At 42.3% G+C, this 25,052-nt stretch overlaps 1 protein-coding gene across 2 annotated transcripts in view; it reads right to left on the reverse strand.

Annotated features, from left to right (window-relative positions):
* LOC126267335 (nephrin-like) overlaps nt 1-25,052 on the reverse strand; it is a 747,526-nt gene that overhangs the window by 42,089 nt on the left and 680,385 nt on the right. For both annotated transcript variants that reach the window (XM_049972441.1, XM_049972440.1), the window contains exons 11-12: nt 17,405-17,701; nt 9,752-10,048 (exon numbers count right to left, since the gene is read on the reverse strand). In XM_049972441.1, coding sequence (XP_049828398.1) covers nt 9,752-10,048; nt 17,405-17,701 — 594 coding nt within the window. The remainder of the gene's footprint in view (nt 1-9,751; nt 10,049-17,404; nt 17,702-25,052) is intronic.

The following is a 25,052-nucleotide window of genomic DNA, read 5'->3' on the forward strand; positions in this document are numbered from 1 at the left end:
AGTGACTATTGAAAGGCTTAATCTTAGAACCCTATTTCTTTGTGAAGCAATTTTGCAAAAAGCCTTCTCTGTTAGCCTTCTCTCAGTCATCCTCTGTTTCGACGCCAAAATGTCACTGAGGGCCCGGTCAAATGGCTTTGATCAGTTTATTGATTTAACGCGATACCAAAAATTCTTAGTATTTTCAGTCAGGTCGATTACTGTTTGCAAGTTTCGTCCCTTAGCCTTCGCTATGCCTCCCTGAAGATATGTCTCCATTGTTGGAGAATCAACCGCTCCATAGAATGGTGGGATGTTTACATGAGAATGACTACAACATCGCATAGCCACACTAATTTTTACCAGTGCAGAGACTGAATTACGCCATTGCCATGAGCAGGCAAAAATGTATAGTGTTTAAGACGTTGCACTCATATTACATTGTAGTCCCGCTGTAACATTTGTTTTTCGTCACATGTCTGCAGTGTAGTGAGCACTTAGTTTGCAAATACTCAGAGGTTCAAATACAAAATAAGAGAGTACTTAACTAGAAACTCTGTAATTGGAGCTCGAGTACATAATTTTCAGTTAACAACAATGTTCATAGCACAGAATTATAGAACTTCTACATTATGTATACACATTGTAGCAAATCATTCAGTTTCAGGTATCTACCTGACTGAATTTCATAGAATTTAACATGGAAAAATGAGATTAAATCGCTGATTCTAAGCGTCATTTTCGTATGCAATATGTCTGTGAAAGTCTTCTGATACTTTTACTTAAGATAATAAAATGTAATAATTTCTTTCTTCCTTTCTTGCTAAGCCACGGGCTAGAGTGTTGTGTTATTCCGGTATCTTGAATTCTGTTGTGAAGTAATACTGCTGTATGAATGATTTAGTCTTTATTTTGTCACATAGTGCATAATGCTGCAGTCCTGCACTACTGAAGCTTTTTGATTATTTTTTGACCTTTTAAATTTATTGAACGTACTCAGTTTACCGATACGACGGTTGCACGCTATAAGCATTCTATTGCCTTTTCATTTCAACACTTGTATGTCGAACCTGCAATCGCCGGCCGCGGTGGTCTAGTGGTTCTAGGCGCTCAGTTCGGAACCGCGAGACTGCTACCGTCGCAGGTTCGAATCCTGCCTCGGGCATGGATGTGTGTGATGTCCTTAGGTTAGTAAGGTTTAAGTAGTTCTAAGTTCTAGGGGACTGATGACCATAGATGTTAAGTCCCATAGTGCTCAGAGCCATTTGAACCATTTTTTGAACCTGCAATCTGTGTTTTTATACTAAGTACGATTATTATTATATAAGCAATTTCTTATGTATTCACAGTTAACAACAACACGTTTTCTTCACACTAAGTTCGCTGCATCGCAACGACGAGTTCCTGCTCAGCAGCATATGTTCCATGGCAATGGAATCAAATTTGCAATCTATTACTTAATCGCTCAGGCAGCGAGGAACGAGTGAAAGATCCAGTACCTTCTTCCATTTTTATGATCACATGTTTTCTTTCGTTGTTGGCAATGTGATGCAGCGTTTCTTCGATTACACTCTATTCTCACGAAACAAACCAATACTTTGGAAGAACGATGATACATTACAATTCCATAGTATTTGCTGAAATCGATGGTGTTATATCCAATAAGTACTTAGCAACATCCAAAATTAATTTCCTTCTCGAGAACAAATCAGTTTTCTTAACATGCGACCCGTTGCAATGCCTTGCGCACCATAATCAGTTTTTAAAAGTATGGTTTCGAGTAGCACGTCAGTGATGGAGATGGAAATTGATTTTTATATTAGTAACAGTATAGCGACCGCTACGTACCAGTGACGGTGCCACTCTTTCGAAATTTGAACTATAAATGTATTGAAGAGCCAAAGAAACTGATACTCCTTCCTAATATCGTATAGGGTCCTGTCGAGCACGCAGAAGTGCCACAACACGACGTGGCGTGGACTCGACTAACGTCTGTAGTAGTGCTGGAGGGAACTGACACCATGAAGGGCTGCCCAAAAATCCGTAAGAGTACGAGGTTGTTGAGATCTATTCTGAACAGCACGTTGCTCATCATCCCAGATATGCACAATAAAGTTCACGTGTGGGGAGTTTAGTGGCCAGCGGAAGTGTTTAAACTCATAAGAGTGTTTATGGAGAAATTCTGTAGCAATTCTGAACGCGTGAGCTATCTCATTATCCTGCTGGAATTACCCAAGTCCGTCGGAAGGCACAATGGACACAAATGGATGCAGGTGATCAGACAGGACGCTCACGTACGTGTCACCTATCAAAGTCGTATTTAGACGTATCAGGGGTCACATGTAACCCAAACTGCACACTCCCCACATCATTAAAGAGCCTCCACCAGCTTGAACAGCCCCTGCAGACATGCAGGGTCCAAGGATTCATGAGGTTGGCTCCATACCCGTACATGTCCATTCGCTCGATACTATCTGAAACGAGACTCGTCCGACCACGCAACATGTTTCCAGTCATCAACGGTCTAATGTCAGTATTGACGGGCCCTGGTTAGGCGTAAAGCTTTGCGTCGTGCAGTCATCCAGGGTACATGGGGCGGCCTTCGGCTCCGAAAAACCCGTATCGATGATGTTTCGTTGAATGGTTCGCACGATGACACTTGTTGATGACCTAGCACTGAAATCTGCAACAGTTTTGTGGAGGGGTTGCACTTCTGTCACGTTGAATGGTTCTCTACAGTCATCGGTAGTCCCGTCTTGCTGGATCTCTTTCCGGCCCCAGCGATGTCGAAGATCTGATCTTTTACCTGATTCCTGATACTCACGGTACGCTCATGAAATGGGCGTAGACGAAACTCCCCACTTCATCGCTACCTCAGAGATGCTGTGTCCCATCGCTCGTGCGCCGATTATAACACCACATTCAAACTCATTTAAATCTTGATAGCCTGCCACTGAAGCAGCAATAACCGATCTAACAACTGCACCAAGCACTTGTTGTCTTATATAGACGTTGAGGACCGCAGCCCCGTATTCTACCTGTTTACATATCTATGTACTTGAATAAGCAGGTCTGTATCATTTTCTTTGGCGCTTCGGTGTGTAATTTTGTTTTCAGTCCGTGATGGATCGCAGTGGAGATCTGAATTAGTAACATATCCACACTGGTAATTTCCACATACCTTATACAGTTGAACGGATTTTCTCAAACGTTTCCTAATTCTTTTCATTCTGGAAACATCCCCCAAGATTGTGGCTAAGCTATGTCTCCGCAATTTCCTTTCTGTCAGGAGTGCTAGTTCTCCAGGCAGATTTTCTGCAAAGTTTGGTCGGTAGGAGAAGAGTTACTGGCAAAAGTGAAGCTGTCAGGACGGGGCGTGAGTCGTGCTTGGGTAGCTCAGATGGTAGAGCACTTGCCCGCGAAAGGCGAAGGTTCCGAGTTTCTCAAATGTGCTTTTTTTATCTAATATAATTTATTGGGCTTACTGATTATATGTAAAAGTACATTTTCTATAGGATTATTGGTGTTTCAATTAAAATTACATCATATGGGTTGTAAATGGCAAAGAGTGTGTGCAACCTTATCCTGGTTAGGAATATAATTTAAAAATTTTGAATGTATCCGAAAGCAATGACTTGGAGAACTTCCTGTGAAAAGCATGCTGCAGAATGATGCACTTGCCTAAAGCTCAGGACATAGAAGTTCGTAGTGGTCTGTACTCATTTAAAGGAATAGCTAGTCAACCATGCGTGCAATTCAAGAAGAAACCTTACAGCAGAAAAAATGTGGCGGCTTTCTGCCAACGATTATGATTATTACGAAGATTGTTTGGAAACTAAGAAACGATCGGTCGCGAAATGAAAACCCCAGTGAAAATCAAAACAGTTTTGATTTTCACTGTTTTCTTTGCGCATTTAGCTACAGCTTCCAGGTACTTCTCTACATACAGTCGCCGCTCCGACTTAAACACTTGCCGGAGCGTTATACCAAATTACCAACACCATCGTCATAGAAGGCAGCCCCCTTTGCTTTCCGATAATACTTACGCTGGTCTAAAGCGCGTGGCCTGCTCCCAAGTGTTGTCTTCGTATTCAGCGTTTCATGTGAACAGAGATGATACTCAGGACGAGCCAATTAGGGCTGTGTTGTGGATGATCAAATACTTCCCATCGAAAAGGCTGCAGGAGCGTCTTCACTGCCCCTGCAGAGTGCGGCTGAGAACTGCCATAAAGAAGGAAGTGCGTGGCAGTCGTGTTAGGTGGCCTGCATTCATCAAGGCGAAGCCTCTCAGATGGTCCTCCTACTTTGCGGGAGACATTGTTGTTCTAGGCACCTTTATCGCTCACAGTGCGCTCACAACTGAAAAGATTTTCACAGTGGTTTCCATTTCGTGACCGATCGTTCCTCACTTTACGAATGGCCCTCGTAGCTTTGGAATGATGTTACATAATAAGTGTAGTTGTAGTGGTAACAATTCACTATAAAAAGACTTACATGAAAGAAGAACGTCCAAATGGTAACCGAGCTGTACAACATGACGTAAACATGTCTGAACACTTACCGACAGAGGATCAGTCTCACTATCATAGTTCACAACAAGCAAAAGTTGATATTTGTATAAATTAACTTTTGTAACATTGTGAAGATTAGTGTTTTTCTAAAACAAAGAACATCTAACGACCAAGTTCAAAGTGTTTAACTGACTCTAAACTACAGTATATCAAAGTTCTAATGTGAACAAAATCCACTGTGCATTGGTTTAATTAATGGTACACAGAATTACTATATTACTAGTGTTGATTCACAGTTGCGAAGTGCACATTACCCAGGTTTCAATGTTTTATTGCTCTTATTAAGCAAGCAAAACATTGAGTCCTTCAGCTATGTATTTTTCTAACATTATGTGGTGTTGTTGGAATTAATTCCAATACATCTGGGATCTACAAAATCAGGTGAGTTTGGGGACAGGGGAGTACTGTAGACTCATCGTGGTGCTCCTCGAACCAAGTACGTACGCTGCGAGCTGTGCGATATGTTGTATTGGCTGGTGTGTAGATGCAATTGGGAGGAGGGCCGAAAGCCACTCAATATGCTCTTTTTAGATCTACATCGATATCTACATGATCACTCTGCAATTCACATTTAAGTGCTTGGCACAGGGTTCATCGAACCACAATCATAATTTCTCTCTACCATTCCACTCCCGAACAGCGCGCGGGAAAAACGAACACCTAAACCTCTCCGTTCCGCTCCGATTTCTCTTATTTTATTTTGATGATCATTCTTACCTATGTAGGTTGGACTCAACAAAATATTTTCCCATTCGGAAGAGAAAGTTGGTGACTGAAATTTCGTAGTAGATCTCGCCGCGACGAGAAACGTCTTTGCTTTAATGACTTTCATCCCAACTCGCATATCGTATCTGCCACACTCTCTCCCCTATTACGTGATAATACAAAACGAGCTGCCCTTTTATACACCCTTTTGATGTCCTCCGTCAATCCCACCTGGTAAGGATCCCACACAGCGCAGCAATATTCTAACAGAGGACGAACGAGTGTAGTGTATGCTGTCTCTTTAGTGGACTTGTTGCATGTTCTAAGTGACCTGCCAATGAAACGCAAGCTTTGGCTCGCCATCCCCACAATATTATCTATGTGGTCTTTTCAACTGAAGTTGCTCGTAATTTTAACACCCACGTACTTAGTTGAATTGACAGCCTTGAGAATTGTACTATTTATCGAGTAATCGAATTCCAACGGATTTCTTTTGGAACTCATGTGGATCATCTCACACTTTTCGTTATTTAGCGTCAACTGCCACCTGACACACCATACAGCAATCTTTTCTAAATCGCTTTGCAGCTGATACTGGTCTTCGGATGACCTTACTAGACGGTAAATTACAGCATCATCTGCGAACAGTCTAAGAGAACTGCTCAGATTGTCACCCAGGTCATTTATATAGATCAGTAACACCAGAGATCCCAGGACGCTTGCCGGCCGGAGTATCGGAGCGGTTCTAGGCACTTCAGTTTGGAACCGCGCGACCGATACGGTCGCAGGTTCGAATCCTGCCTCGGTCATGGATGTGTGTGATGTCTTTAGGTTAGTTAGGTTTAAGTAGTTCTAAGTTCTAGGGAGCTAATGACCTCCGATGTTAAGTCCCATAGTGCTCAGAGCCATTTTAACCATTTTGAACCAGGACGCTTCCCTGGGGAACACCTGATATCACTTCAATTTTACTCCATGATTTGCCGTCTATTACTCAGAACTGCGACCTTCCTGACAGGAAATCACGAATCCAGTCGCACAACTGAGACGATACCCCATAGGCCCACAGCTTGATTAGAAGTCGCTTGTGAGGAACGGTGTCAAAAGCTTTCCGGAAATCTAGAAATACGGAATCCACTTGAGATCCCATGTCGATAGCGGCCATTATTTCGTGCGAATAAAGAGCTAGCTGCGTTGCACAAGAACGATGTTTTCTGAAACCATGCTGATTACGTATCAATTGATCGTTCCCTTCGAGGTGATTCATAATGTTTGAATACAATGTATGCTCGAGAACCCTACTGCAAACCGACGTCAATGATATAGGTCTGTAGTTCGATGGATTACTCCTACTACCCCTCCTAAACACTGGTGCGACCTGCGCAATTTTCCAATCTGTAGGTACAGATCTATCGGTGAGCGAGCGGTTGTATATGATTGCTACGTAGGGAGCTATTGTATCAGCGTAATCTGAAAGGAACCTAATCGGTATACAATCCGGACCTGAAGACTTGCCCTTATCAAGCGATTTCAGTTGCTTCGCAATCCCTAAGGTATGTACTTCTAAGAAACTCATGCTAGCAGCTGTTCGTGGTTCAAATTTTGGAATATTCCATTCGTTTTCCCAGGTGAAGGAATTTCGGAAGACTGCGTTCAGTTACTACGCTTCAGCGGCACAGTCGTCGGTAACAGTACCATCGGCACTGCGCAGCGAAGGTATTGACTGCGTCTTGCCGCTTGTGTACTTTACATACGACCAGAATTTCTTCGGATTTTCTACCAAATTTCGAGACAATGTTTCGTTGTGGAACCTATTAAAGGCATCTCGCATTCAAGTCTGTACCAAATTTTGCTCGTCTGTAAATTTTAGCCCCTCTTCGGGATTTCGCGTTCTTCTGAACTTCGCATGCTTCTTCCGTTGCCTCTGCAACAGCGTTCGGACCTGTATTGTGTACCATGGGGGATCAGTTCCATCTCCTACCAATTTATGAGGTATGAATCTCTAAATTACTGTTGCTACTATATCTTTGAATTTGAGTCACATCTCGTCTACATTTGCATAGTCAGTTCGGAAGGAATGGAGATTGTCTCTTAGGAAGGTTTCTAGTGAAACTTTATCCGCTTTTTTAAATAAAATTGTTTTGCGTTTGTTTCTGGTGGATTTGGAAGAAACGGTATTGAGCCTAGCTACAACGACCTTGTGATCACTAATACCTTTATCAGTCATGATGCTCTGGATTGTTTGTGGCTAAGAGGTCAAGTGTGTTTTCGCAACCATTTACAATTCGCGTGTGTTCGTGGACTAACTGCTCGAAATAATTTTCGGAGAAAGCATTTAGGACAATCTCTGAAGATGTTTTCTACCTATCATCGGATTTGAACAAGTATTTTTGCCAACATATCGTGGGAAGGTTGAAGTCCCCACCAACTATAACTGTATGAGTGGGGTATTTATTTGTTACAAGACTCAAATATTCTCTGAACTCTTCAGCAACTATAACATCGGAGTCTGGGAGTCGGTAGAAGGAGCCAATTATTAACTTAGTTCAGCTGTTAAGTATTACCTCCACCCATACCAATTCGCACGGAGTATCTACTTCGACTTCACTACAAGATAAACCACTACTGACAGACACAAACACTCCACCTAATCTATCTTTCCTGAACACCCTCTCAAACTTCGTAAAAATGTTTGCAGAACTTATTTCACGCTTTAGTCAGCTTTCTGTACCTATAAAGATTTTAGCTTCAGTGCTTGCTATTAGCGCCTGAAGCTCAGGCACTTTCCCAGCACAGCTACTACAATTCCGACTGTTCCTTTATCCAAGCACGTCCTGTATTTGCCATGCACCCTTTGAGATTGCAGCCCACTCCGTACTTTCCCGAGGCTCCGCTACCCGTGTAGCCGCCAGCTGAGTATAGTGACGGGATAAATTACTCCGATTCCGTATTACGGTAACAACTGTACTGCTTTTGTGCACTTTGCTGGTAGTGCTCGCATCTGACAACTCTGTTTGGTTACTGCACGTTGACACATAACTTAGGCGGTGCACCGTGCCAAAAATTTAACTGTCTTGTTCAGTGTGTCATTGTGTGTTCATATGTCGATTTTACTGGTATTAATTTACAAATGGTGAACGGTATCTTTACGTAGCTTATTAGATGTTGTGATAACATAGACATTTACTGCAGGTACTGTATTTGCAGATGAGGTGAGTTCATTCTAAAGTCTAGCCAGGCAACCATATAAATGAAAATGAAACTAATGTATTATTCAAAAAATGATTGTAGTATTGCAACAGCACAGAAAGAGTGAATAGTATTCTCAACTCATTTAACAAATAATACGGCAACAAATTGTTGAGACAAAACTTCACATAATAACGCCAGTGATCATAATTGCTTGTACTATATAGGGTGAGTAAGCTGCCCCTGCCGATCTCGTTATATGCATCCCGAATGGTATACGTGGCCCTCAAAAACACTCTCGCGATTTTTATGCTCCTGCACAGTAGAAATTAGAGTGGAATCTTTGTACAGCAAATTAGGAAATATAACGTTGTCTGCACAGATCCTACTTTTCGAGTTATCAGTGAAAAAGTTCAAATGTGACATTCAAACGCACCCCCAGTGAGACTCTCGGCCTCCACGGTTCAGGATTTCTAGTATATTGTTCATGGCACTCGCTGCTAACACTGTACAATAATTTGGGACGTCACGAATTATTTCCCACATACGAAATTTTCGATCTTCATTGACTGGTCTCATTACACCACAGGCTTAATCGAGGACTTAAAAATTGTAAAATTTATGATTGTGAAAATTTTACCAAACAAATTTGTGAATTTTAACTTCTTAAAATAAACAATCGCACTGCTGTAATCGTCTGGAATTTTTTACTTCGAAACTGTGGTGCTTGTAGGTATCGAGTTTGGATCGAAATGTCAACGTGAATAGTCCTATTGTAACGTTCTATAAAGTCATTTTTTATTTCGCTAATGTTACGGGTACGTCTACAGTAGTGATGTTAACGAAATATCTGAGTATGCTGGTAAACTATTAGTCCTGTCAATAGTGACCAAAAACGTTGAATGTTGGGAGTAGATCGAGTAGTCTGGAATATTTGTACAGTGGTAGGAGGGATGCCACGTACAACATACTGGAATTCCTTATCGACGAGGGGTGTGCGTTTGAGGGTCACTTTTGTACATTTTTCTTGAATAGTTTCAAAAGCGTCGGCTCCAGCGAAAACGTATCCCAGAAAAAAAAAATTAACTACGTTACATTTCCTAGAAATACGTCTGTTAATTTTTTCTGTAGCACTAACACGGTTTAGCGACAGAGACAATATGAATATCTCACACGTGGTTTTCGAAGGCCAGTTATAACCCTGGGGGGTTGCATAGAAAGTCACCGGTGGGAGTAGCTGAATCACCATGTATAATGCAATCCTCCACATTCGAATGAGTAACGCTGTTCTTCGCCAGAAGTGGACTCACCGCTGTTGTGCGGCACGACGTCTGGGTTCTTGTCGTCGATGCTGTCGCGGCTGCCCGCTACGCCGGCCGCCGCCGCCGCCGCCGCGACGGCCGCCGCCTCCGCCGCCTCCTTGCCGGAGCTGTAGGCGTCGGTGAGGCCCGAGTCGCAGTTGGCGGCCTTGTCGTAGCCGCGCAGCCGGCGGCGGCGCCGCGTGCGCACGATGAGCGTCGCGACGGCGGCGGCCAGCAGCACGGCCAGCACGGCGCAGCCGGCCACCACGCCCAGCAGCGGCGCCAGCCGGCCCACGCCCGCAGACGCTGCCGGCACACACGCACCGCCGCGTCACCTCGCTGCATCCGAGCCAGCGTACTATTTTCTGCATCATACTCATCAGCACAGAGCAGAAAGCTAAGAACCACATAAAGCCGACGCTATACCGTCGTTGTAAAACTGTCGCAGCTGGGACGTTGCAGGTACCTCTATTCCGACGGATGATTCGAAAGGTTGAGCATAAATTGAAAGAGCTGGTAGAGAAGTGTAAAACGAAATAATGAAAAATGAAAAAGCACCGGTAGATGTGAGGTACATGGACGGACAAACAAATGATTACAATTTCAGAAAAATTGTATGATTTATTCAAGAGAATCAACTTCGCAAATTACACATATTGAGCATGTCAATAACGCTTCAGTCCAGCTCTGACCCTTAGGCACGCGATTCTTCGGCTTGGCATTAATTGACAGTGTTATTGGGCGTTCCCTTGACGAATATCATGATAAATTCTGTCCGATTGTCGCGTTGAATGACCAAAATCCCGAGCAGCTGGTTGGAAAGTCCTGCCCATAATGTTCCTAGAGTTTTCAGTTGGGGAGAGATCTGGCGACCTCGCTGACCAAGGTAGGGGTTTGACAATGATACCGACAAATAGTAAAATTTGTCGCTGGCGAAATTTTATCTCAGGATGGCTTGCCTTGAATGGAAACAAAACGTTGAGTAGAATATCGTCGACATGTGGGCGAGCGCTTCTAGGCGCTTCAGTCTGGAATCGCGCGACTGCCCCGGTCACCGGTTGAAATCCTGCCTCTGGCATGGATGTGTGTGATATCCTTAGGTTCGTTAGGTTTAAGTAGTTCTAAGTTGTAGGAGACTGATGACCTCAAATGTCAAGGCCCCTTAGTGCTCAGAGCCTGTGCCGTAGGGCTGCTGCGGATGATAACAAAGGAGTACTGCAATGAAAAGAAAGGCACCCCAAACTGCCAGGTCGGTATGCCAATACTCTCCAGGCGTCTTCAGACGCATCTTCGGTCTATATGCTCATTAACTGGAGGAGAACTGTCTTTACGGATGAGTCCTACATCGGAACTGAGCTCCGACGACCAGCGAAGACGTGCCTGGAGACATTTCGGCAGCAGTGGGACACCAACCTGACTGTCGCCCGCTATATGGTCCGACAACCGAGAGTGGTGGTCCCGTGTGTCATTTCTTTTCATAACAGAATATCTTTGGTTGTCATTCGCGACATACTTACAACACAGCGGTACTTCGAATCTATTCTACGCCTCATTTTCTTTTTCTGGCCTTACTTTTCAGCACGATAATGGCCTGCCTCCACACGGCGAGAGTTTCTACTACTTCTCTTCGTGTTTGCCAATCCTGCCTTGGCCAGCAATGTCACCCGATCTCTACCTGACTGAAAATGTTTCCAGCAATACGGAAATGGCCTTCCCAGCAGCTCGGCATTTTGACGTTCCAACGTGTACATCTGACAGTATGTGGCACGATATCCCTCAGAAGAACATCCAGAACTCTGTCAATCAATGCCAAGCCGAGTGTTTGGCTGCATAGGGGCCACTGATGGACCAACGCGTTACTGACTTGCTCTGTTTGAGAACCTCTTCCTCTTGACTAAATCATCCAATTTTTCTCAAAATATAATAATTTATTTGCCTGCACAGATATATCACATCTACCGATTTCTGTCTCATTCGGATAATTCCTTCGTGGTATGTCTTTTTTTATCTTACAATGTGCAACAAGAGGAAAGTGTGGTCTTGGAAGTAATGCTGAGTCACTGGAAATTCAGGAACACCGACGACAGTCAATACACATGAACTTTATGCTTAACAAAGGTAACTTAGTCTTTACTGGAAAATGTTCTGCATTACAGAAGTTGTTGAAAAGGGCAATCAATACATTCAGTAGAGGTATAAAATCCCCGTAGAATATTCTGACTCTCTCTACGAGCTGCACTAGGTGAACCTAATCAGACTCTTCTTGTACCCTGGAGGAAAGTGTCTTACTCTCACATTGGTATCACGTCCACGAGGCTTGCCCTCACAAATACAAACCGAACGGTCATGTGGTGTCATATGAGCAGAGCGCTGTGGGCATTTAACCGGACCTCCTCTTTTATCGTCTGTTGCATTGAGATGCTCAAAGAAGTATGCAGGTCCCCCGTCTAGCTGCATTCACACCTAATAATGCACGTTAAATGGTACATTTTCAGACTGTTCTAGGCAGAACACATTCCAACACCTAATAAGGTTCGTGGGATGCCTTAAGTAGTTTGCAGAGTATGCCATAATTGTATAGGAAGATGTTTTGGCCGCCGTTTTAAACGTCTTCTGTTGTATACAACATAGTTGAGTAAACAGTACACTATTGTAGACCACCTTCAAATGCATGTACATTAATTTTCCTCACTGTTTCTGAGGAAAGCTTTCATTGCTTCAGACTTACTCTGACGCCTATAATTTCATGTTCCAAAGTTGTCGTATTTCGACTACTCTGTCAGCCCCTCCAGTATGTGCACAACGTTTAGAATAACTCCGCGTGTTTAATTTTTAACGCTGTAATGCATGCATCTCATTACGAAAAATTTTCACAGTTATAAACACATGGCGAAATTATTGTAAAACTGCATGATATAATGCGTGCAGTAGCCGATGGAGACTGAAAAAGAGAGAAAAACGAAAGCTTCCTCCTTTACAATATATTATATTAATCAACAATAACTGAAATACGGCCTTGGCATCACATTCTAGTGATAAGCTCTTATTTTTTAGGATATAAGCGATGTCGACTTCAAAGAATATGTTACGCATTATAATTACAAATCAAATAACTTTTGTCAATGCAGCATTACACTTCAAAAGTGACACAGGTATGCGACTCTTTATTCACTTCAACAGTCACCAAACCTCTGTAAACAACGGTCGCAACATTCTACGAAAAGTTCAACTCATATAGAAGAGAAATCCCCCTCCACCTTGGTCACGGAGCCATTCCAGAACGACTGTTTGAACGTCTATATCATCGGAAACTTGCGATTGTGGCCGATGCCAATGGCCTTATACCCCGATCGACATCATCGATGTTTGCTCGGCCTTGTTTAAATCGTTGGCACCATTTCACTAAGGTTGGGCACGACACTGCATTTGGTAGATGTACCGCCAGAATAATACGGTAAATACCTGTGCAATGGAGACTAGCGCACAAGAATCTTACTATCCCGCGGTTTTAACTTCAGAGTGCGTTTCCGGCTGCCGCACAATTTCAGTTCTACAGTGTGATGTATTTCTCATCCCTACCACAAAATAAATGTGTCTATTAAAAATTGAGAATAGCTTTTCTCTTCCGACAGGGACGGGGCATGTAACTGACTTCTCGAAGTCTTCTCGTATTTGAGACGTCTAGTTAAGTTCAGGAGCAAATCTCTAGTTCGGATATTATGTCAACACAAGGTTTTCTTTTCGTCAAATTATTTAGTGCCAAAGTATGGTAGGAATTTCAGTGTTTTAATTTCTAAGAACATTTGTCGTTATAAGTCTGTTCTTTTTTTCAGTTTAGCTAGAGTTGAATACCACTATGATTCAACAATTGCTTCCGATTTCTATTACGAATTTCCTGCAAATCCGTTCCTCATTTCTGCTGCTTAATCGTCGTTTAATAGTTAACATAGACTAAGCTATCTTTAATCTTTTCTTTTCCCTAGCGTTGATCCCATCTAGAACGGTACCGCTTTTTTCAGCATTTCCCAAACTTTCGTTTTATTATTTAACATAGTGACCGAATGCTCTTTATGACTCTACAGTCGCCAAGGTAACATACGGCAGGGAACTCGTATGTGTCATCTGTGGAGCTTGGAGCTTTGTCCTGTGTTATCAGGTTCGATTCCATTGAGAAATAGTTGTGTACAGTGACTTTACTCCAGTTGTTTAAAGAAGTAACGGATATAGCAATTAGTAACAAATAATGTTCATTGCATATCCAGGTTTCGGTCACTGTGTGGCCATCTTCATTGCAGTAAATATTATTTAAAGCATTAAAACCAAATACATTCACACAGTCTCAACTAGACTATATATGTAGGAATACATAAGTGGTTGCAATGTTTTAACTTACATTTACTGCTCTGAAGATGACCACTCAGTGACCAAAACATTGACATACAAAAGAAGTTATCTGGGACTGATTGCTGTACCCTTTACAAAATGGTTCTGATTTTTAATGCATTTTAACTATTTGTGTATTCTCTGAGGCGGATTCTGGGAACATTACAGAATATCTGGTTAAACGAGCGTGGTAAACAACCTAAGTACTACACTCAGTCTGAACGGGTGTACTAGCCCACGTCGTTAATCGGATATGCGGAATCGATTCCTGTCTGGCTCACCTTCGTGATTCGTAAGTTAGCGCACTAGATGTTCTGTTTTACGAACACAAGATGCGTCTGAAAATATCGTTGAATATTCAAAGAAAATGAATGAAACATGAATTACATGCAAAATGTCTTTATTGGTCTTCAAAGAAAGCATGATTACGTACAATAAACTTCTGAAATTGGTTGTTAACCTGTAGGAAATCGTCACCAGACGCATCTCGTGAAATCGGCCGAAGCAGCGTGGTCAAGTGTGTTGGATATCCGCAACGTCTGCCCATCCTCTTGATCAACAGCGCTTACACAGCCTTTTCTTATCTTTATCTCTTCTGATCTCGTTATCAAAGACAGCCTTCGATCATCCTCGAGCACCCTTTGCACTTTTTCGATGTTGCTTTGGACTGCACGTGTTGACCCAAACGCGGTTCAATCTCGACACCAACCTTTCCCTCGCTAAAGCCTTTAAGTGACACACACACTTTTAACTCGCTGCTTTCACAGCGTGCACTTGCACTAACTTTCCATGGGACTCCTTTATAGTTTTCCCTAATTGGAAGCAAGGCTTCCCGTTAACACTTTACCCCATTTTGTGCTCCACTTTTTAATGACACTATCGCGACGGACACTTGCGGATGAAAAGCGGGGCTGTCTTTATGAATGAGAGCACATGGGTTAAAATAATCAAAGACAATGTAAGCGTAATAGTTCATGAACATTCGCTGACGTTGTGTATACCCAACAACGCGTTACCACTATAATTCTAGCGAGTTCATATGAAGTTTGTTATCACTTATCGTGATTATTTTGAAGGTGAGCTAATCTACTTTGATTGTAACTATTCTTCCTTTTATTTTTTACACGCACATTGTATAAAGTATGCAGATAGTAGAGAACTATGAATGATCGGCATAATAGGTTATAGAATAAAACGTTTACTATGTAGCAGGGTGTGCGCTGATACCGAACTTCCTTGCAGATTAAAAATATGTTCTGGACCGAGACTCGAATCGGGACCTGTTTCGTTCGCGGGCAAGTGCTATTCTCCTTTCTTCCAGGAGTTCTAGTCTTACAAGTTTCGCTGGGGAATTTCTGTGAAGTTTGGTAAGTTGGAGACGAGGTACTGAAGGAAGTTAACCTGTGAGGACAAGTTGTTAGCTGTGCTTGGGTAGAACAGTCAATAGAGCTCTTTCCAGCGAAAGCGAAAGATCTCTGGTTCCAGTCTCGGTTCGGCACACAGTCTGAATCTTCCAGGAAGTGGCCAGCAGTATGGCACGTTCCAAGACGACACTAGCAGAACATAGCAACGTAAGGTGCTAGGGTACACCGTTCTTGAAACTACTTTTCTAAAGATGCTATCAATGAATACTGCCACAAACACACGACTTCTTTTTTTTTTTTTTTCAAGTAGTTTGACAACTACTGCGTCAGTCGGACTCAACGTGTCTCTTGTTACCGAAGGAAAAGCTGTTATATGCGTCCACAGAAAAGCGCATTTCCTTTAATCGCCAGTGGACCAGATGGGATGCTAAGAAACTAATATTCGTATGGGTTTCTGAGACAGAGAAATACGTTCATCTGCCTTATCAGAATGCATTTTCTACCTTCGCAGATAAAATATCCCTTCCCAAATGGTATGTGAGTGTGTTTGTGGGTCTGCCTCGGTAGCTGCCCGCTCAGCAAGGCAGGTTGATGATTGAAGGGACGTGGGTTCGAACTGCCATTCCACATTTGAAATGCACTAAGTGATGAAAAGTATCCGGACACCCCCAAAAAGATACGTTTTTCATATTAGGTGCATTGTGCTGCTACCTATTGCCAGGTACTCCATATCAGCGACTCAATCGTCTTTAGACATAGTGGGAGAGCAGAACTGAGAGCTCCGAAGAACCCACGTCAGGTGATTGGGTGTCACTTGTCTCATAAGTCTGTACGCGAGATTTCCACACTCCTAAACATTCGCAGGTCCACTGTTTCCGATGTGATAGGGGAAACGTGAAGGAACACGTACATCACAAAAACGTACAGGCCGATTGTGTCTGTTGACTGATAGAGACCGCTGATATTTGAAGAGGATCTTAATGTTTAATAGGCCTGACCATCACAAAGGAATTCTAAACTGCATCAGGACCCACTGTAAGGACTATGACAGTTCGCTGGGAGATGAGAAAATTTGGATTTCATGGTCGAGCCGCTGCTGATAAGCCACACGTAACGCTGGTAAATGTCGAACGACGCCTCGCTTGGTGTACGGAACATAAACAGTGGATGACTGAACAGTTGAAAACGTTGTGTGGAGTGAGAATCACGGAACACAATGTTCCGATCCGGTGGCAGGGCGTGGGCATGGCGAATGCCCGGTGAATGCCTTCTGCCAGCGTGTGTAGTACTAACAGTAAAATTCGGTGGTGGTGGTGTTACGGTGTGGTCGAGTTTTTCATCGGGGCATGCACCCCTAGTAGTCTTGCTTGGCATTATCACAGGACAGGCCTACATTGAAGTTTTAAGCACCTTCTTGCTTTCCACTGTTGACGAGCATTTCGGTGATGGTGATTGCATCTTTGAACACGATCGAGCACCTGTTCATAATGCACGGCGTGTGGCGTTGTAGTTACACGACAATAGCATCCCTGAAATGGACTGGCCTGCGCAGAGTCCTGACCTGAATCCTACAGAACACCTTTGGGATGTTTTGGAACGTCGACTTCGTGGCAGTCCTCACCGATCGGCATAGATACCTCTCCTCAGTGGAGCACTCCGTGAAGAATGGGGTGCTATTCCCCAAGACACCTTCCAGAACTCCAGAACATGAGTGAACGTATGCCGGCGAGAGTGGAAGTTGTCATGAAGGCTAAGTGTGGGCCTACAACGTATTGAATTCCTGCATTACCGATTTAGGGCGCCTCGAATTTGTTAGTCAATTTCAGCCAGGTGTCCAGATACTTTTGATCGCATAGTGTAGCTGCGTGGGAACGTACCGAAAGCCACCATAAAGAAAAAGTTTCCGGGAGAGTACCTGCTCGCCGCTCTGCGGGCTGCAGCGTGTAGGCGTGCAGGGTGACGGCGCGGCTGCGGCCCTTGCTGTTGGCGGCGAGCAGCGCTACATCGAAGCCCAGCCCCGGCTGCAGGCCGCTGACGGTGAAGGCGGGCGCGCGCGAGCTCACGTTGCCGACGAGCGCCTGCGACGCCGCGTCGTACACCTCCATCACGAACTCCTGCGGCAGCCCGCCGTCGAAGCCCTCCGAGCACTCGACGTGCAGCGAGTCCGCCGTCTGGTTCACGATGCTGCAGTTGTGCGGCGGGTCGGGGCGACCTGCCCACAAGCGTAGCATGCACAGTGTGTTTTACTTATAACCACGCTCTAAGAACGTGTCTTGTTAGTAATTAGGTGCAAAGATGGAAATGGGAGCAGCGGCGATCCGCAGTTATTGATTGTTTAACTGTCCTCACCCATTGTAGCAACTTATTGTTTCCGAGTACAAAAGTTATGAAACAATAGTTTCTTTGAGCACTTCATCACATTCAGTACATTGAAAGAAGACTCAGACTCATAAAATACTTCCACGGATAGTATTGCGAGAATCACAGAAATTGAAGCTCGCATGGACGCGTTAATGCGATGTGTCCACGTAGAAAAAAGCGTTCGACGATGTAAAATGGTGCAAGTTGTTCGAAATTGTCAGAAAAATCGGCTTACTCTGTAGGGAAAGACAGATAATACACAATTTGTATAACAATAAAGAAGGAATAACTAGAAAAGAGGACAAAGAATCTAGTCTCACAATTGACACTATGTCTTAGACACGGTGATCGCTTCTATTACAGTTGTTAAACAATCATAACCTCCTCTCAAAGACGCTATTGCTTTTCCTATTTAGGTGCTGTACAGAAGCGGAGGAAGACTGCATCAGTGTCAAATGGCCTTCAAAATGCAAGCTCTTTCTTCTTGTAGAGAATAAACAAAACTTTTTGGATCACAATCTATTTTATTAGTGACGGAAATAAAAGAGAAGTTTAGAACTGGCACAAAAATTCAGGGACAAAGGATATGAATGGGAATGAATGGGAGGAGTTGATGTGACACAGCTATCGTCACTGAAAGTGAGGGTGAGCTAAAGGGAATACTAAGTAGAAAAAATAATCTAGCGAGCAGAGGACATAGACTGACGGCAAACCGAAGAAAGACGATATTAACGAGGACTGCTAGAAATGAGACAGTGAGTGACCACCACAAGTAGGAATAATGAGATAGACAAAGTGAAGAAATTCTGCTACCTCGGAAGCAGAATAACCCATGACAGACGAGCAAGGAAGAAACGAAAAGCTGTCTAGCACTGGCCCTAAAGGCGTAACTGTCCAAAAGAAGCCTAGTAGTATGAAACATCGGCCTTACCTAGAGTATGATCATTCTGAGGAGGTAAGTTTAGGTCACCCCATTGTATGGAAGTGAATCACGAACTGTGAAGAAGTCGAAAGAGAAGGTCGAAGTTTCCGAGATGTGCGGCTACAGAAATATGTTGAAAATTAGTTGGGCTAATACGATACCGAATGAGGAGATTCTCCGCATAATCACTCGAACAGAAAGGTTTAGGTGTTCGTTTTTCCCGCTCGCTGTTCGGGAGTGGAATAGTAGAGAGATAGTATGATTGTGGTTCGATGAACCCTCTGCCAAGCACTTAAATGTGAATTGCAGAGTAGTCATGTAGATGTAGACATGTGAAGAACATTGTAAGAGGAAGGGGGAGGACGTGTGTTAAGACGTCAGGCAACAGCTTCCATGTTCTTAGAAAGAGCGGTTAATTTTAAAAGCTGTAGGGGAAGACACAGATTGAAATAAATATGACAAACTAACTACAAATAACACAGTAATGATATTCTTGTGCATTAGGGTTACGTCATTCGTAATATGATACAAGTGACTGTTGCAGTACGTGATCGGACTGCGTCACTGTAACCTTGGCGTTCCCCGCGGCCATGGCGTTAATACTGACGACTACTCACAAGGATTCGATTCCTCGTGATTACCTAATGTTTTTCTGGGGTGGACGCTGTGATGTTACCCAAGCGTGAGGTCGATAAAAATAAAGTCTGAGCCGCCACTGAATACAGCATGCCTCAAATATTACTTGCTGATTTCGTCAGTATGCTTTGATGAATGTAACGAATGATTCGCATACCAAATGGCTGGAAGAGACGGACTGCTTGATACTGATCCCGCAACACTATTATGGCCTTCAGTTGCTATCCTCAGTACATGGTAGCAAAGCATGACATACCGATTGAAATCGTTCAGCATTCGATGAATGGAATACTTACAAGAATTATATGGTATCAATACAATCAGAAAGCAATCAACGACGCTTTTCTGTTATCATAAATAGACTATGTATATGAAATAAAAGGAATCACTTGATATAAATGTAGGTTAGCGTCAGAGAGTTTGTCGTTAGGTGTTGCGAAGCAATTTGCATTTATAAACGATTAAGAAAGTATATCGCAACATGCCTTCAACTTGAACATTCAACGTCTACAGTGAATGGAAAACTGTTCGAATAATACAGTCACTGAAATTGGCACAGGATTCGGCGGAATGGTACGAAGGCGATTGGCATGCAGCTCGGTGGAAGCCGGATGACATCCGACCATATAGTTCTTTCTTGCGAAACATTTTCTGTTTATGGAAACTTTAAGGAACAAACGTTTGAAGATCGACAAAATTTCAGCTGTATATTCCGTGTAACATTGTAACATACCTTTATTAAGGAGGGAAACATCTCACAGCTGATCACTGCCAGGAGATAGTTTAGAAACTAGGGAAGGATACGACTCGTTATGGAATATTTCCTTCACCACAATACTCCACTACAAAATGGCCTCAATATAACAGCCTCCACTAGTCGTGGAGAAAAGAAATTTCTCGGAAGGGGATATCAGGGGAGTGCATACTCCTGTAGTCATTACGTAGCTGGAGAGCAGCTGCGCTACCCAAACAGAGAGAAATTCGGCGAGTGCCAGAGGTTTATGGAGAGAACTGAATATTTGTAACAGCTGACGATGGAAAGAACGTTATAATAAGAGTCCTGCAGTAACAATCCGTCTGTAAGCTTCATCACCCCATTTCAATTAGGAAAAGCGTTAACTGACAGTATTTGCATCGTAACTTTCAAGGGGAATACTATCTAAATAAGCGTGGAGTGAGATTAATGTCATCTCACGTGATTGCTGTTCTAAGAAATTATTTTTGGGTTGAGCATTACGGTCTCGACAGTGATAGTAATGCATAACTTTCTTAACTTCTCAAATCTGAAGTAACATAGACTGATCGTTTCTTTGTATTTTAGATGAAACACGCTTTAACAACAAACTCCAGTGCTTATAATGTTAATGTAAGTGCAAAGGTTGGGGCACGTACATCTTCCAGACAATGACCTTCAAACTTGATGTGCTTGCATGAGCACGATGGTCAGCAGAAGAGGGATTCGGCTTCGTGCTGTAGTAGAGGTCTGAGACGCGAGGAGGGCTCGTAACGTGCATAAAGCACTCGTGTGCACTCTGCGAGGCGGAAGTTGACCGTATGTGGCTTTCTCGCGATCTGCCACTCATGGGTTCCAGTAAGCAGAGCAGAAAAAACTGACAACAGATTGTGCCACATCACAATGTAAATAACTTGTCGCAAAATTCGGGAATGCGTCAGTTATGCACCACTGATGGTAGCGACCAACCTAGTTTCTAGTTTAAGTTGTTCGCCGACGCCAGCTTCACGAGAGACTGTGACACTGATGAGAAGAGTGACCTTCAAATGGTTCAAATGGCTCTGAACGTTATGGAACTCAACTTCTGAGGTCATCAGTCCCCTAGAACTTACAATTACTTAAACCTAACTAACCTAAGGACATCACACACATCTATGCCCGTGGCAGAATTAGAACCTGCGACCGTAGCGGTCTCGCGGTTCCAGACTGTAGCACCTAGAACCGCACTGGTACTCCGGCCGGCAGTGATCTTCAATTTAAATTTTAAATCCCTGTGTCACTTTTCGAACCCTGTTGATTCTGTACGTTAGACTACATTACTGACCGAGGTTGTTATTACCAGGGATAGATTTCTAATTCCAAGATTTCAATTGGCGTGCTCGAGTAACATGAGTGGAATATAGAATTTAACAGATTTATATTATATTTCATTCCTTTTAAATATTCAGGAGACTTTGTAGATTAACCAAAAGCCACCGTGCATTGTAACAGGCTTTCAGTTGGGTAATATTATAGTTGCAAGTCATTATTTAATTTGAATGATGGCACTAAATAAGTTAACTATTGAAGGAAAACTGCTTTTAATTTTATGTTGTTGTTTATTGATCTCAATGTGTCAGCAGTTCAAAGTTGTTCCAGCAGTTGGTATTTCATAGTGATTTACAGTGGTTTGAAAGTTTTATTTTTCTTCTTTGTACTATTAACAAAATTACCTGCGAATTGTTTATTTCATATTGATTGCGTAAGTTCCGGCAAGGTTCCTTTTTGGGCATATTAGCAAGTGTTCCCTGCTGATATTATATTTATCATTCATTTTATTGCATCTCTATGTACAAGTTTTACGAGATTTTTTCTTAAATTATATTCTCGTCTAGATGGAGTGACGTCCATAAATAATCTTGGAACATAAGTTCTTTTATGTACTATGTTGCTGACATAGATCACATACTTACTTTCGGCACACTACACAAAAGAACACCTCTAAGATTATTTATGGATGTTGTTCCGGCCAAACGTAAGTATAATATGACATAAAATCTCATCGTTCTGTTACATCCACACACGAACCATCTCTCATTTTACAACTGTCACAAAATGATGCGAAATTTCACTATTATTATTGAAGTAAATATGTGACCTATGTTAACAATATAGTGTATAAAATAACTTAAGTTCAAAGGTGATTTGAGGAAGCCACTCCATTGGACATAAGAATAATATAAGACAAAATGTCATATTACCCTTACACGGACGTAGAATAAAGTGATTTGTAAATGTTATGTCAACAGGTACACATGGTAATGTGACATATGCCGTAAAACGTTTGTCGTGAACTTATGTAATCATCAGAAGATAAACAATTTCCAGCTAATTTTGTCAGTGTAAAGTGTAAAGATGATGTCATATTATGACCTTATGGAAGCTGAGGGACCATCAGAGAAGAGGTTATTTTATTTCTCTGTTCTACTTACTTCATAGTAGTGTAGTAAGACGTCTATGCATGCTTGTGCTGAAGTTCATTTCAATGTTACAGTGTTCACAGTACGTTTTACTGTACTAATGAACTTCAGTTATTATGGAGCAAAGTGATTCAGGCATGCTAAATTCAGTACAGTAATCACAGGGAATATCTGCATCAGCAAGCACGTTACAAAATTGCATAATCAAGCTATACGCACAGCGTTAGTTACGCACAGCATTTCTGTAATTAACTGATATTGCAGTTAAGTTTGTCCAGATCGACTGGTGACCGTATTATTGCAAAATTGTACAAGTTCATTTCAAGCAGCTAAATTATTCACCTAGTTGTAAGTATGTATTTCCTTGATAAGTCAGGGCCAAATTTAATCCCTTTATTCACCAATAGTTCCTTATTAAGGAGATTGTCGTCGGATGAGTTGTCGTGGTCCTTCTGTGTTTTATATGTTCCATTTCGATTTGGCACAATTAGTAACCGATGGCTATGCTTCCGAGATCTGTGGGTCATGGAATTAACCAAACCGAGTATGTGGGCGTTGCAGGCGGACAACAGAAGCAGACAAATCTAGACAAATAAACGCTCTGAAATTGTTTCGCTAATGCTAAATAACAAAATACAGAGGCTCTATAACACCAATTTCAGAGTAAAATGTAGAGCCGTATTCCATATAAACTCATAGGGAATGGAGAATGTCATTGGGAGAAAGTGAAATCAATGTGGGAGTTAGAGTAGGTTAATAATAATAGTATGACAAAGGGACATCCTATCGTCAGTAGTAACGTACCTAAAAGGAACAACCTACGAATAGAACGTTTAGCGTTTGTGGATGACGTAGGTGTTTTCTCAAACTCAGTAGAAACAACCACAACACAAATAGCAATTTTAAAGAAGAGGATAATCCAAAGATAAACGATATTTTAATCAAACCAGTAACACTTGGTGCGGCAGTTTGTTATAATTCAGAAAGTCTGTCTTAGCTCTGGAGCCCACCGAACTAAAATACTGGGGTCCGCTGTTTAAACAGTGACTTATATCCACTGAAACACAATTCACTGGCAGGAAAGTGTAAAAATTCATGCAATAGATGTGCAGATAGATGTAGTGACATATCTTTCAGTTATTATATGTAGTTTTCTGCATAGACCATAGCACTATAGGGGAAGACCGGACGTAACACCGAACCAAAGGTTTGATGATTTCTCCAGCTCAGTGGCATTCAACTTAGAAACTCTTAACATCACAAGATGTGAAGTCATACTACCTTCTTATCTTCCCTACTTTTTCCCTTCACGATTGACAAAAGGAAAGCACCTAAATAATCACTAATTTGAAACGTCCACTGGTGCCAATTTTGCCCAACGGGGTAGCGCACAATAGCCACATTGCTAAATAGGCCTAAATAAATTGAGAAAAACAGTTTTAACTTTGAAAATTTTTACTGAGAGACAAAATAAGTTATTTGTGTAAAAGCCATACGTTAAATATACTTAACAATTATAATAATTTTTTTCCAAAAACCAATATTTATTGTTACCGGAAAAAGTAAGGTGAAATGTTTACAGAAATTTTAGGCACAGTTTCCTCACAGTCATTTTCATCCTCACGAGTGATAGCACTCTGTTCGTGGGACTGCTTTGCATATCCTGGGCCACTCTCAATGTAGCAAACCGTTTCAAGAAACCAGCAGTCCATCCATTTCCAGTAATTCAGGTTACCTTATCAAAATTATGAGAAAAATTATTCCTTTCGGACAGTTAAAATGCTGTGCATAGTAGATCTTTACCTCATATACCGAGAAATCTTGTCCAACAACAGATGGTCGTAAATTTGCTTTCTTTCTTTTGATGTAAAGGTGACTTAAACTCGCCAGACACATTTTTCCTGTCAGTATTCATCCTTTGTTAACATTAATAACAGCAGGAATGGAAGGAAAATGTATGCATCACGACGGGTATAGTGGCTACTGGCTGTCCATTGTGTCCTCAAAGACGCCTTTTCACATAAGGTGTTTTCAGCTGGAGAAGGCCACCGATGAAGCAATGGCCGACATGAGAATTGGTTGCTAAGTAACTTCTTTTACAACAAAATTATGTTCGAAAAATGTAACCTATTATGTGAATTTTAATAATTACTTTAAATCCGCACTTAACTTACAGGAGATGGTCTTAAGATCACACGCAACGTGACTACGAAAACGCGATGTCCTGTCTCTTTCAACTCCTTAAGCGGAACTGGATGTGTTCCGAGTAGCACAACTGTGCAGTCTTCGTACGACTGCAGCTCTATATGGACGAACAAATCGAAATGGCCAAATGGTCGCCACGCCAGCAATGGCCTTTATGCCCACGCTTCTCCTATTCTGGAATTATTTAACTTACAAAGTAATCATATTTTTGATTTTTCTCAGTATCATTACGTTAAGTGACACGCTG

The sequence above is a fragment of the Schistocerca gregaria genome, chromosome 4, assembly GCF_023897955.1.
Source record: "Schistocerca gregaria isolate iqSchGreg1 chromosome 4, iqSchGreg1.2, whole genome shotgun sequence".
In the NCBI taxonomy this organism is placed as follows: domain Eukaryota; kingdom Metazoa; phylum Arthropoda; class Insecta; order Orthoptera; family Acrididae; genus Schistocerca; species Schistocerca gregaria.